Here is a 14,293-nt window from a genome sequence, read left to right on the forward strand (position 1 = left end):
AGCTGAGTGTGGTGGTGTGTGCCTGTAGTTCCAGCTACTCAGTAGGCTGAGATTAGAGGATCGCTTGAGCCCAGAAGGCAGAGGTTTCAGTAAGCCACTATTGCGCAACTGTACTCTAGCTTGGGTGACAGAGTGAGAACCTGTCTCAAAAATTTTTTTTCAAAAAGCAATCCAGAGTGCATTTGAGGGTATTTGAAACTAGGATGGCCAAAGAATTGTAGAAAGGATGAAGAATGTCTACCTAGAGAATAATTAGACAGGACATCAACAGCTGTCTTCAACAATTTTAGACCTAAAATTTAGAAGAGTAACTCCATTGTCCTTTGAGGCTCCTGGGGAAAGACCTAAGATCAGTGGATACTAAGTCTTAACAATAAAAGATAATGTCTTGCCTCCAGGGTTAGTGAATGCTCCTTCATCCCCTCCCATCACTGACAGTGTAACGACAAGGGACACCACTTTCCAGGAACATTAGACAGGATTCTGGAATTCTAGTAGGGACTGGGCCACCAAGTTCCCATCCAGTGATGGAGTACAGTGAAGTCCAGGTTCTTAGTTTATCTATTTACTCTGATTTGCAATGTCTCTTTTCTCAAACCTCTGCCTCCCCTGCTTCCCCTTCTCCTTCTCCAGTGGTGATTCCCATAAGCCAAGACAGACCATGAAGGAGAGGTCAGAAAAACAGAGAATAGAATCCAGAATACAGAGCAAATGATTCTGGCTAAAGCTCTTCAGATATACAAGAGCTTTTAGGCCTCCCTCTGAGGTCCACTTACCCATGCCCAGGCCTTTTATTTATATTATTTTAACAAACCACAATAACAAACTGGTGAAATAATATGTGGCAGTCCACTTGTAATCCAGGAGGCAATGAGGATCTGGGATGCAAAGGAGGCTGCAGTGCACTGCAGAAGGAGGACAGACACGACTGGGGAGGCCAGGGCCAGGACCTTGTTTTCCGGATAGAGTGTAACTTGCTTGTTGCCACTATTCCTGCCTGCCTCTGTGTCCCTGCTGGGGTTAAATTGTGGAATTATAGGATAAGTCGGCATGTTAATGGGAGACAGGAGGGTGCTCCTGGAGAAACCAATTGGTTTTATTTAGGGAGCTCCTGTATGGTTTTCTCCATCTCCAGTGACATTAACTCCTTGCCTTCCTCATTCTCTCTCCAGCCAAAGGGGTTTCGGCGTTACTACAGCTCCCCCTTGCTCATTCATGAACAGTTTGGCTGCATTAAAGAAGTTATGCCCATTGGTGAGTTGGGACATTGATGGGTTGAGTTGAGTTTGAAGCAGCAAAGTTAACATTAATGGCTACTGTCCTCCCATGGCTGCAAAACCCGTGGGGTATCTCTGTGTGTTTGTTTGGTGGCTATTTGGGGTATGACTGTGTGTTTTGCTGGAAGGGAAACATAAAGTGGACCAAATTCTCCAGGAATTTTCATCCTCTCCCTGATGAAGCTCAGAAAACACCTAAATCCCAAAGGCTACTGATTAGTAATTCCACCATCAGCAGCATGGTGGAGTGGAAAGAACACGGAGAATGGCTTCCCCCAGACCAGGCTCTAAGCCCAGCTCCCTATTGACAACTGTGTGTCTTTGAACAAGTTACTTGACCTGTCAACCCCCACAAAATGAGAACAGCAATTGCTGCTTTTCATAATTGCTATAAAAAATAAATATAGGTTATTCACCCATGCTTAGTAGGAGCTCAGTGAATATATTATTCTCTAATGCAGATCAAAAGATGCCCTATATTTATTGATAGCTTTGGCTTGGATTCTTCTCTAACAATATCTTTCAGTTTACTTCTATTATTTTTTTTCTCTCTCTGAAAATCTCGACATCTATTTTTGCTTTTTTTAGGGGGGGGCAAGTTTTAAACTAGAAATTTGTAAGTTAGAAAGCTTTCAATTAGAAATTAATGAGGCCCAGTAGTGACAAGTTATTTCTAAAACAGTTGCCTCCTACTGCAAACTTTGTGTCTCAAGTCTTTGTACCTTGGTGAGCACAGCCTCCCAGTAGAGGAGATAAAGCTGATCCCTGCAAGAACCTGGAAATCAGAGAGGAATAACGAAAGAGGAAATTCAATCAGGAAGAATTTGGGAGCAGAGTACTAGCTGGTACATGGCAGGACCTGCAAATGGGAGCATGCTGGGTGGGGGTGCATCTGTGAGGAACACTTGGCCATGAAAGCCCTGTCTACCCAGAGGCTAAGTTCCTCTGCACAAAGCCTGCTTCTCAGGCGCTGTTCACCCAGGAGATGTGGTAGGCAGTTGGCTGGGTCCTCTCAGATGAGCTTCCTCAGATGAACTTTCTCTTCTGTTGCAGCCTGTGGCAATAAGGTGGACCCTGTCTACGAGACCCTCCGCTTCGGCACCTCCCTGGCCCAGAGGACAAAGAAGGGCAGCTCCGGCAGTGGCTCTGACTCACCTCACAGAACCTCTGTAATTATCCTCTTCCTTCCTCGGTTTGTCTGTGGTGGTCTTGGGCAGAGTGGGCCTCAGGCACTGCAGTATGGGGTATTCCACCTGACTGCCTCATGAGGGCAGGTCTGCAGGGAGTCAGGCACCTGCCAAAGAGAAACCCAAAGTGCTTTGAGCCACTAAGGACTAACTTCCTGTTGTCAACACCAAGGGATTATTTTACTTTCCTGCCCAAAGACCATCCCCTTGGCCTCATGCTCCATGACCCTTCCCATGGACCCCCTCTCCTTTACCCTCCCACCAACATTAGATAACATATGAGTCAACATACAGAAATGTTTGGCTCAAACAATGGTCAGGAACTTGGAAATCCTGGCTATTTCCAGTTTTCCTTTTAGCTACATTCCAGTTCAAAGACACAGCTATTTCTCACATCTTTTGTCTTTTCTAAGAGAGGGCACACCTCTTGATTGCACACAAAAACTGCACTCTCAAAGTTACTTGAACTATGACTCTGTGGGACACTCACTCTTCCAAGCACCTCTCCTAAGTTTTATCTGACTTAAACTGACTGTTCCATGCATCTCTGTGACCTGTTATCATCATCTTATCTCTGGTTGTTTCAACCAGAATTTCTATAAATGCTCCAAGATGCCATACAACTCTGCAGCCCATGCTGAAAGCCACCATTCCTCCAGCAAAGAGGCAAGGACCTTCCAGTTCACATGGCCACTTAGGATAGCCAGCTCCTAGTTTCCATTTCCATTGCTGCAGCCCCTGCTGGACTGGAAGCTTCCAGGCAAGACACAGATAGCCTTCAAATGGTCTGCCCCACTGAGTCCTCTCAACATCAAGTGACTAGGTGGATTGTGGAAAGAGGGGCAGGGCACATGCCTGGGAGGGGTTCTCAGAGACTGAGTTGAAGCAGCTTCCTCATTGGGTGCAGGTTAAGCCACAAGATTGTAGGTAGGTGAATAGGAATGTAGGTCGGGTAGGCAAGTAGGTAGGTTTATAGGTCCTCTATTGGGTGCAGTTTAAGCCACAAGATTGTAGGTAGGTGAATAGGTCGGGTAGGCAAGTAGGTAGGTTTATAGGTCCTCTGCCTGATGCCATGTGGCTATCCTCAAAGCCATCTTTAAACTCACTGAAAGCCCTGTTCTTCATGCATCCACTGATTTCTAAGAGGAAAGAACTAAAAATAATTTTTACTTTTTCCTTACTGTACATAAAATTGACATCAGATAGTTCTTTCTTCTACTCAGTTAGCAGACATGAATGAAGGGCCTACAGTTTACTAGCACTGTAGGGGACACAAAAGAAGAGGAAGTCATAGCTTTGTACCCTTAGAATTCACAACTTATTTCTGAAGACCAAACCAATAGCAAAGAAATTTGACAATGGTGGCATTGTTTACCATTTTTAAAAAAATACACTTTTATATGTCTTATCCCATTTTATTAAGATTGAGAGCGTAACATACATGTGTTAAGGATATTATAATGACTGTGTCATATGAGTACTGAAGCATTTCATAGTAAAGATGAAAAATGTTTCGCTTCGGTAGGCATTGCCTCAAAGCAGTGAGGGGATAATGTATGTCATTTTAAGATACCTGATGACCTCCTTAGGGAGGAGATCATTGTTATTTGGCATCCAAAAGATAATGCTAATTCTTTTACTGAAAGAAGGATGAAAATGGTGCTAAATGTGATGAAAATATACAAAGCATACATGGGTAGGATTTATATGTAAATAAAGGCTGCTTAGGTTGGGTAACAATAATATACATAAAGTGTTTAGCACAGGGCCTGACATAATTGACACTCAATGAATGGAAATTGTTACTGTTCTATATTTTAATTCATTTAAAAATATTTTTTGAGAGATGGGGTCTTGCTGTATTGCCCAGGCTGGCCTCAAACTCCTGGAGTCAAATGATCCTCCTGCCTGAGTGTACTGAGTAGCTGGGATTACAGGTGCATGCCACTGCACCCAGCTGTTTCATTTTCATTACGCATCTAGCCTTAACAGTGTTTTCTTTGAACCTGAATTATTATGAAGTTAAACAAGGATGTAATCCATTAACAAGGCAAATATGTTACCTGAGAAGGGCATTTCCCAGAGCCACTCATGCTTGGGCAGTGTTAGAAACCCCTGACTTACTCGAGGGTAACTTCGCTGTTCTGCTCAGCCCATCTCCTTCTCTGATGTGTCCTCCTGTAACTTCTTAAGTTGGAGTGTTCCCAGGGGTCTGCTTTTGCTTGGTCTTCTTATTCTACTCTCTTTGATCTCTGTCACATTTCTTTAGTTCAAGCATCGTCTCTACATTGATGACTCCCTTAGGTATTTCCTCTTGCCCAAGCACCAAACCAGTCCTACAGATATTGCAAAATCAGCAGATTCAGACTAAACTCATATTCCATGAGTGATTAGGTCCTATAATTCAAAACTCAGAAATAATATCAAAGATACCCTTAGTATTTATCACCAGTACTACTGGTTTGAACCTCATTATCTCTCACCTAGATTATCATAAAGAAATAACTGCGCTACCCTTTTGAGCCTACCCTTAACAGTACCCCCCGATTTATCAACCCTTAAAGAAAGGCTTTGCTCAACTTCCCTAATTAAAATCCTCTATTAAGTTGCTTATGTCAGAACAACGATGCCCAAACTCTTAGGCATGGCATATGAGTCCTGCCATTACCCTAAAAACCCACTTTCCCCTGAACTCCCCAAGCCCTATAACATATCCATTCCTTAGAACATGTTGCTCCACCGAGTTGAAATTTTTTAAGACCCACTCTATTTTTACACAAACAATGAAGAGTCCCCAGACTCCCCCATGCATGGTGAGTTGCTCCTCTCACAAGCCTTCAGGAATTCCTTTCTTATAGAATATATATGATTGCATTGTAATCATCTGCTTTCGTGTCTATTCCCTGAATAAATACTGAGTATCTGGTGAGTATCTAGGTCCCGTTCCTTATTCATCTTATTACATCAGGGACTCATAGAATGCCTGGCACATAGTGAATACTCAAGAAATGTGTGAAGAATGAGGAAGAATTAACAAGGGACTTTTGAAGACTGACCTCAGAATCCTCCGGGATCCACACAATACTTCATTTCTCACACCTTAAGCTCTGGGCACAGTTTGCCGTTTTCTGCATAGCCATGCTCTGTCCAGACATTCAAACTATCTCCACCTCTGTCAGACAACATCTGTCCAAGCTTCTGGGTCTGGTTGGGCACCCACCTCTTCCCTGGTCCCCCGGAGCATCCAGTTCATTAATCCATTAGTTATATATTGCTTAGTAATTTTCACTTTTTTGTTTGATTTTTCTCTCACTTTCCCAGTCCTCTCCTCAATTAGACTAACCTCCTTAAATGCAAGGATTCTTTTATTCACAGCTTTGTGTTTTCATTACTTTATACCAGTGATTCTCAAATGCTGGGGCATATCAGAATCCCCTGGAGAACTTTGTAACAATATAAACGCCCAGGTTCTGCCAGCCCTTTGTAGAGTGTCAATACATATGTGGTGAGTGCACGAATCAATGAATGAATGAGCACCCTCCTCAGTCAAAACTGCCTAAACTTCTGTAATAGAGGGCTGGCAATGAGCTAAATCAGTGGTTCTCAGTGTGTGGTCTCCAGATCTGCAACATCAGCATCACCTGGAAACTTGTTAGCAATGCAGATTTGGGTTTCTGTCTCTCAGAACTGCAAAATCTGAAAATCTGATTTGGGAAGCCCAACAATTTCCATTTTAAAAACCCCTCCAGGTGATTCTGATGCACATTAAAGTTGGAGAATTACTGAGTTAAATTAAAAACTAAAGTTTGCTTCCAAAGAAATCAGCCCTCTGTCTCTCTCCTCTTCACCTTTGCTCTTACTCCCTCTCTGTGTGAACGGCATTTGAGTGACACATTTACAGTGGCCACAAGCCTGGGTCTGAAGTTTGAAACAGAGATCCAAGAATGCTAATCATCTCCCTAACCCCACGTACCATGTTGCATCTCCTTTCTCAGGGGAGAGAGGAGGGCCATTGCTGTCAATGAGTTGCTTCCCCAAAGCCACACAGAGCTCACTCTCAGCTTGCAACCATCTCCCCTTACAAGTCAAGACTGTTTGTAGATGCCACCCAGCAATCAAAGGAAAAGCACAAACAAAACTGGTCAGAGTAGAGAGATCTCTGTCCACTTTGACCAGCATTCTGAACAAGCCTTTCTCAAATCTTTGGTGAGAGCCAGTAGGTCATCTCACTTCAGTGCAAGCCTCTTCCATGCTTGTGGGAGGCTGGCATTGGTGGAAGGGCAACTGAAAAGCCAGCACATAGAGGCAATTGCGGAGAGACGCCTCCCCAGAGATGGCTCTGATGTATCTGCACGAGCAGTAGATGGCTGCTCCTGTGGTTCTGAGCTTTGCTGAACTATGACAAACAGACCTCCTTGGAAACATTCCATAGTAGGCAATGAACATGTCAGCCTCCTCATTTGGGGCTGATGCTAAGAAGCAGCAAGACCACCAGAGGGACAATTGGGGATGTCCCAGTTTGCTTTCATCTCTAATATAGCTTTGTCTTTAGCAACATCTGGACCCTACAGACTGGTTTTAGGAGCAAAAAGCATAGTTTTATGAATGTCAAAGGGATGTCCATTTATCACCGTCCACTTATACTGGCACTGGTTCCACCAGTAGATATTTGTTGGAGTTTAGCTCTGTGAAGGCATTGTTCTGAGAGCTGCAGGGAGACAAAGACAAACCAAATTGTACTTAAAGATCTGTCACTTCACTCTTTCCCCAAAGTCCAACCATCCTCAAAGGAAGAAAACAGAAACATTGATTGGTATTTTAAAGTGATTTTGCTTCCTGCTAGCAGGTCAGTAATAATGAACTTCAGCATCCTGCATTTTTTATTTTATTTTATTTTTAGTATTCTTATGTCCTAAAGTTAACATATGCCTGCATAGCAAAGCTTTGTTCCACAGCTTTATTTTCTTCCAAGGCTGCAGAGGCATTTGTTTTACATTGTTGAGAAGTCACTGCTTGGCTGTTTCCAAATTGTTATGTTTTCCTCAACGTACTTTCAAATGTTCTAAAATATAAAAGGCTTGATGGCTTTGGGAAGGCTAAAAGAAACCAAATTCAAACAACATTCTAGGAGTTAGTTGGCTAGTTTATGAATAATCTTCAGTTTCATAAGATTAAATTAACAAATGAAATTCTGTACAAACCAACTTCTGTACAGAAATTGTGAGCTTCAAAGGGAGCAGGACATGAGTGACTTAGAGACCCTGTGACTCTTTTTTCTTCTTTCTGCTGTGTCATGATAGTAACAGTGTTTGAAAAAAAATCTTAAAGCTCAATTGTAACAAAAATCAGTCTCTGGAGGGTGGTGCTAAAGGGCTGTAGAGCTGGCTAGGAGAGCTAAGAAGATAACTTGTCCCTCTCCGATAAGATATAAATAAATAATTTTTTAAAATATGACTGTCAGGCCAGGTGTGGTGGCTCACGCCTATAATCCCAGCACTTTGGGAGGCTGAGGCAGGCAGATCACCTGAGGTCAGGAGTTCGAGATGAGCCTGGCCAACACGGTGAAATCCTGTCTCTACCAAAAATACAAAAATTAGCCAGGCATGGTGGTGCATGCCTGTAATCCTGGCTACTTGAGAGGCTGAGGCACAAGAATCGCTTGAACCCAGGAAATGGAGCCGAGATTGCACCACTGCACTCCAGCCTGGGTGACAGAGCAAGATTCCATCTCAAGAAAAAAAAAAAAAAAAATATATATATATATATATATATATATATGTGACTGTCCTCAGAGGCCCCCTAAATTCCTCTTGTGAAGAGGATAGAGTCAGTTAGACTGAAGCTGGGTCACGTGGCCCTTTGAAAGAGGCATTCAGTGTGGTATGCTAGTAAATGTTTAACAACCAAGTCGGAACTGGACCCTGATTTGTAGCATTCGCCAATTCCACGGAGTAAAACTCCTGTGGTGATCCATTTCATGCCACCAGTGTGATAACCATGAGACTCTCACCAGCCCACAGAGATGCTTTAGCACACCGATGAATAAAGCACAATGCTTAAGAGCACGAGCTCTGGAGGCAATGCCTGTGATAACCAGCCCCAGCTCCACCATGTATTAACTATGCGGCCTCAAACAGAGCTACTGATTCTCTCCGGGCTTCAAATTCCTCTCTGAAAAATTGGTCTATCATAGGATTAATTTGGGGAATAAGTGAGATGGTATCTATAAAGTCCTTAAAAACATTACATGGTAAGTGATCAGGAAGCATTAGCTATTTAGAGTGCGTTATTGTTATTATTGTTGTTTTTGTTCTTGTTATTTCTGTAACCTAAGTGGAAGAATGATTGTGACTCACTTTAAAAAGAGAGTCAGGATACATATTATAAAAACAATTAATTTTGCAGCAGTGGAAACAGTATTTAACTTGTACCTAAGTAGTGCATCCCTCCATAGTGCATCCCATTCTCTAAAACTAATATTTAAAACACCTGTAGAAAGAGCTAGCGTTTTATTGAAAATTTTAAGTGACAGGATATGGACAGGAATTCTGATTTCTCTTTGTTGCCTATTCCTGGGAAGAAGCCTGGCTGTGGCCTTTGCTCCTAGACATTCATGAATATTCAGTACTCACTGGATACCTACCATCACCAAGCCTGAGCCTGCTATAGACACCTGAAGGGAGGTACAGTGCCCACGAGTGGACATAGCTTCTCTGAAGTTAGCCAAACAGCCAAGACAGCAATCACTGGGTCCTTATGTGTCATGCAAATTCTACCTAAGCTCTCTTACACCAAAATATCTGCTCAATTGACCACAGATATAACATTGTTCATCCCATGCTCTTTCTTCTTTCCTCCAAGACTTCAGATCTTGTGGAGGTTCCTGAGGAAGCCAATGGGCCAGGAGGCGGGTATGACCTAAGGAAACGCAGCAACAGCGGTGAGTGAGGGAGTTGGCACAGCACAAATGTGATCACATGAGTCAGGGTCAGTGGGCAGGTCAAGTTGATTTCCAGTCCCCTTGCTTTCTCTGCTAGCTCTGGAATTTAATCAGGGCGAGTGTTCAATGTTCTGGAGAGAATGTGAGCATTGTTTCTGGTGGATTTCAGTGATTTGCTCTAATATGTTCCTGAGCTCTATATCCTGAGTTCTCATACTTTATGAGAGTATATTTACTCTTATGAGAGTATATATACATATATATATATATATAAACTGAGCTGTATTGGGGTTTAAGAGTCGCTTCCAGAACTTTTTGTGAATACGTCATTTTCTCCACTGAGCTAGATTAGATTAGATTAGCAAACCGTACCACAGAGAAGCTAATTTGTGCTACACCTTAGGTACCTGAAACCAAGTGGTGGTGGGGCCCAAGAGGGAAGTGTGGGCCTCACATTTGGCTCCTTCCCCAGCAAGGACAACTAAGAAGCTCAAAAAACTGATATGTACAATCCAGCCAAACATTCTATATTAAAATTATTTAATCTAATAATTTAAGCCTTTGTTATAATAATTTCTAAAATATTTATTAAATGCTAACTTCATACTTCCACTTGCTGACATTAAGAAAGAGCCACCTCATAATCCAGAGCTTAAAGACATGTGACCAGATCCTTATGGATGCATTCTTGCTAGGCCTTTTGGACATCAATAACTACTTAACCTTCACTAGTTTATCAAAAAATATTTATGAAGCATTTACTATCATTAGCAAAAGTGTATTAGTCAAAGTCCTGCAGGACCTGAGTTGCATTGTTAACTTGAGCTGAATGCATTCTCATGGCAGAAGTTATCCCTCCAAACTCCACTCCAAGCCCTGCCTTTTCCAGCCTGGATGCAGAAATTCCTCATTCAATACCACATAGCTGTTTTGTCAACAGCTGTCTGATGAGGTATCACTTTTACTTCCTTCACTCTGGGAATTCATTTATGGCTCTTCTTCAGTTAGGACTATGCCTGTGTGATTCCCACAAGGCACCATGTGCTCAGCTGCCCCAGGATTTTCCTTCCTAAATAAGTGCCAGTGTTCACCATGCACCCCCTTGCCAGGCCCACACACATCTGCTAAAGCTCACCACTGGGGTAAGGATTCTTTGGCATCACATGAGGGAAACTGTACTTTTAGATAATGCAAACAACCACTGAGCACTTAGCAGTGCCATTAGAGAGACAAATTAGAGGGTATTGGCTTCGAGGGGAACTTCATAGCAGGTCAGCAGCACAGCAGGGCCATCCCAGCCCAACTGTCTGGCACTGCAAGACCAGCAACTGAATTTAAACAGCAATCCTAAAGTTTCTCAATATCTGACTCACCAGAGACTTGCATGATAATGCTTTAAGTGTGATCAGCTGCTCAGTCCTGAGTCTGACCTCTGCTTTCCCCTTTCCCCTGACACTCTTCTCATCAACATCACTGCTGGCCTTCTCCTCACTAACTGCACTGGAAACATTTGGTCCTTGGCCCGTTTTTGCTCTGGAAGCAGAGTGCTAGACTTCACTTAATGCTCGTGTGATCCCAAAGCAGCGACCTAGCCTCTCTCTGCTTCAATCACCTCATCTCTAAAATGAAGATAATAACACCAAATCCATAGGGTTCTTATGATCTTTGGATGAGATAATGAATGTAAATACTATCCATACATTGATGATTCAAACTTCATCTTCAGTATTAGGCTTCCTTGCTGCCTCCAGATGCCTATCACCTATTGGACATTGCCATCTGAATGCAGAATAGTCATCTTAAAGTTAACGTACCCAAACTTTACTCTTGATCCCCTCACCCAGCCACACATTCAGACTGGCTCTTCCCACAATTGTCTCTGCTCAGTAAATAGGAACTTCATTCAACCAGTTGATTAGGCCAAAGTCTTGGACATCAGCCCTGACTCCCTCTTCCTCTCACACCTCAGATATAATCCATCAGCAAACTCTATCTGCTGCTTCTCAAAATTATGCCCAGCATGTGCTCACTGCTTAACTCTCTGCCTCAGCCATCCTGGCCTGGCTCTGTCTATGCTGTTGCTCACCAATTCCTTGAGGAGTTAGAACACAATTTACACTGAGGGTTTCTTCTCTCAAAAGGTGGTCTTAATAGGATTTTAAAATAGGAAGGGCTATATTTAGCAATCACTGATATGTAGCATCACTGCTATTAACAAAGCCATCATACAATCGTAAAGTGTCAGAGATGCAGGTAGAGCCTCACTCTAAATGTGGCTACTCTAAATGTGGCTCATGGACAACTCACGTGAGCATCACTTGAAAGCCTGTTAGAAATAGTAAGTTTCAGGCCATTCCACACCTGCTGAATCAGGATCTGCATATGAATCTGTGGTTCATAGGCTCATTAAAGTTTAAGAAGTAGGACTAGAGGTCACCTAGTCCAATTCCCTCCCCTTCAATACACACACATGCACACAATACCCCCCGTAAAGATAAGGAAACTAAGTCACAGAGTAGTACACACAAAGACACCAAGTTGACAATTTTCCATCTCTTCTGTGTTAAGGGGCATTTTCACAGCCTTTCTCAAAGAGATGTGGTGAAAGAACTTAGCAAGCAATAAACTCCCAAAAAGTGTTGGAGATGCATTAACAGTTCTTTTGATCAGCAATAGCTTTCTCTACAATGCACCCTGAGAAGCTAGGTGGATTAATTATGCAACAATTTGCTTCAAAACACTTTCCCTTGATTGGCTTTAATGTCCTGTCCATGCAGTTTGAGAAACAACATGGAGAAAACACCCTACGTATGTGGTCCAAGTTCCCACAGATCTTCTCAGTCATGCAAGGAGGGTGTTGCTGTTCAGAAGCAGTGTCTAGGATTACAGTCACAACCAGTTCTGCATTACATGTTCATTTATGTCTTTAAAAACATGCAGTGCATACAGGTGTCATTTCTTCCAGCCAGCTATTATGTCAAATTCCTTGAGGAATATCTCCAAAGCCACCTTGGAAGGAAGTACAATTCATACTAACTTCTTTACTGCTAAGAGTACAGTCTCTCCTTTCTCTCTTATAAATGATCCTTGGCAGGTCTGAGTATTTATGGTTGTTGTTTTGAACACTATTCCTGGATGCATCATAAATATACATGGAGGAAATTGTTGGTCTTCACCTTTGGCTTAACTGCTAGAAGCTTCACTCATAACAAAGTAACAAGCAAAGAGAGAAGTAAAATATCGCCTGAAGTAAAATCTGGCCTGCCTATTTCAGCTCCAAATGCCAAATAATAATGTTATTGGCTGCCTTCAGTAATTGCATTTCAGAATGACTCTGTGTGATCATAATTTTCCTGGAAGAGAGACAGAAGAGGACATAAGCAATACAAATTCCTAGAATTTTCTTCAGAAAGGGCTGGGTTAATCACAGCCACTTAAGGATATTACAAAATCGAATATTACCTCACTTTGCACTAAAGCAAAGAAATTTTATTCTAAAAAAAAAAGGAAAGCTCAGATCTGGAAAATATATCCTAGCCTTTAGCATGTACTAATTCAATATGTCAAATTTTAAGGTGTCAAAAAGAGCAGATATTTTCCTGGTTAAGTTGGCAGATGCCCCTGGTTTTGGTACCACTCCAGTGGATAATTTCTACATTGCAGATGCAAATATTTGTGGTATGTTTCTGCAACACATGCTTTGTATCAAGTTCAGGTAAAGATCTTTTTAAAGTTGAACAGAAGATTCCCTTTCCAGCAATGTGGAGAACTGGACATTCAGAGGAATTTTTCCCAGTTTAGCACTCCTAAAACTGTTAAGAGAAAGAATTGTTCTAAAAAAAATTCTAGTTAATGCATGGCTGAGCTGGCAGCAAAATAAGGCAATTCCTTAGAGTCTAGGAATGGCAATAAAACATGAATTCAGAGATACAAGCAGGTAAAGGATTTACTATGCACATCCCTAGAGCCTTAGCTTGGGAAATAATAGGCCCCATTTATGAACAATAGACAATAAAATGGGGAGTGGCCAGGGTATTAGGTTGGATGAAAGACCCTTTTGAAACATATTAATACCCCAAAAGATACCCTGAGGATCACTGGACAAACACGATTCCCTGCAGAGGAATATGCTATACCAGCCTTAACTCAGGTGGAAAAGAATGGAAACAAAAAAGTGGAGAGGAAAGGAAAGAAAGAAAGAAAGACAGGCAGAGAAGAGGAAGGGAGGGAGAGAAGAAAGGAAAGAAAGGAGGAAAGAAAGAAACAGTCTTCTTACTTGGATTTTAGGGCCTGAATTCATACTACCTGTATGGGCAAATAATATAATAATATGAAATTTTAGTTTAATGTAGTTTAAAGTGGCCCAGGTACAGTAAGATCACCAGGCATTTGGCAGAAACAAATATAAACCCTCTCTAGAGGAAGAAAATTTTAAGCCAGACCTCAAAAACTTCTCAGAAATGAACCCTCAAAGAACACAAGCTAAAAATCAAAATTCACCAAACACATGAGAAAATGAGCCATGATGAGTAAGTATTAGCAGAAACAACCAATTTTATGGTCAGATTTTCAAGACTGTACATGTAAGAATTATCAAATTAAGAAATATATAACTATATAATTGTATATATTTAAAATGTTAAAAATGGACCATAAAACATAACAAAGGAAAAAGAGACTATCAGAAGTAAACAGGCAAGCTTGAGGAAAGTCAAATAGAACTTCGAGAATTTTTTTTAAGTAGAAATTTGATTGATGGGTTTAACAACATATTAGGCATAAAGAGAGAATTAGTTCCCTAAAATATAGAACCAAAGAAATATTAGGGTATAGTTAGGAAGCCAAAGCAGTAGAATTTGTGAGATTAAAAGTGACATGAAAGATGAATA

General features: G+C 41.7%; 1 protein-coding gene across 7 annotated transcripts in view; it reads left to right on the plus strand.

Annotated features, from left to right (window-relative positions):
* STAC (SH3 and cysteine rich domain) overlaps positions 1-14,293 on the plus strand; it is a 168,997-nt gene that overhangs the window by 105,149 nt on the left and 49,555 nt on the right. For 4 of the 7 annotated variants that reach the window (XM_019022893.4, XM_063703682.1, XM_055381413.2 and 1 more), the window contains exons 4-6: positions 1,173-1,254; positions 2,331-2,446; positions 9,326-9,404. In XM_019022893.4, coding sequence (XP_018878438.1) covers positions 1,173-1,254; positions 2,331-2,446; positions 9,326-9,404 — 277 coding nt within the window. The remainder of the gene's footprint in view (positions 1-1,172; positions 1,255-2,330; positions 2,447-9,325; positions 9,405-14,293) is intronic. The other 3 variants (XM_063703684.1, XM_063703683.1, XM_019022894.4) reach the window with 1 other exon arrangement.

The sequence above is a fragment of the Gorilla gorilla genome, chromosome 2 (genome assembly GCF_029281585.2).
Source record: "Gorilla gorilla gorilla isolate KB3781 chromosome 2, NHGRI_mGorGor1-v2.1_pri, whole genome shotgun sequence".
Taxonomy (NCBI): domain Eukaryota; kingdom Metazoa; phylum Chordata; class Mammalia; order Primates; family Hominidae; genus Gorilla; species Gorilla gorilla.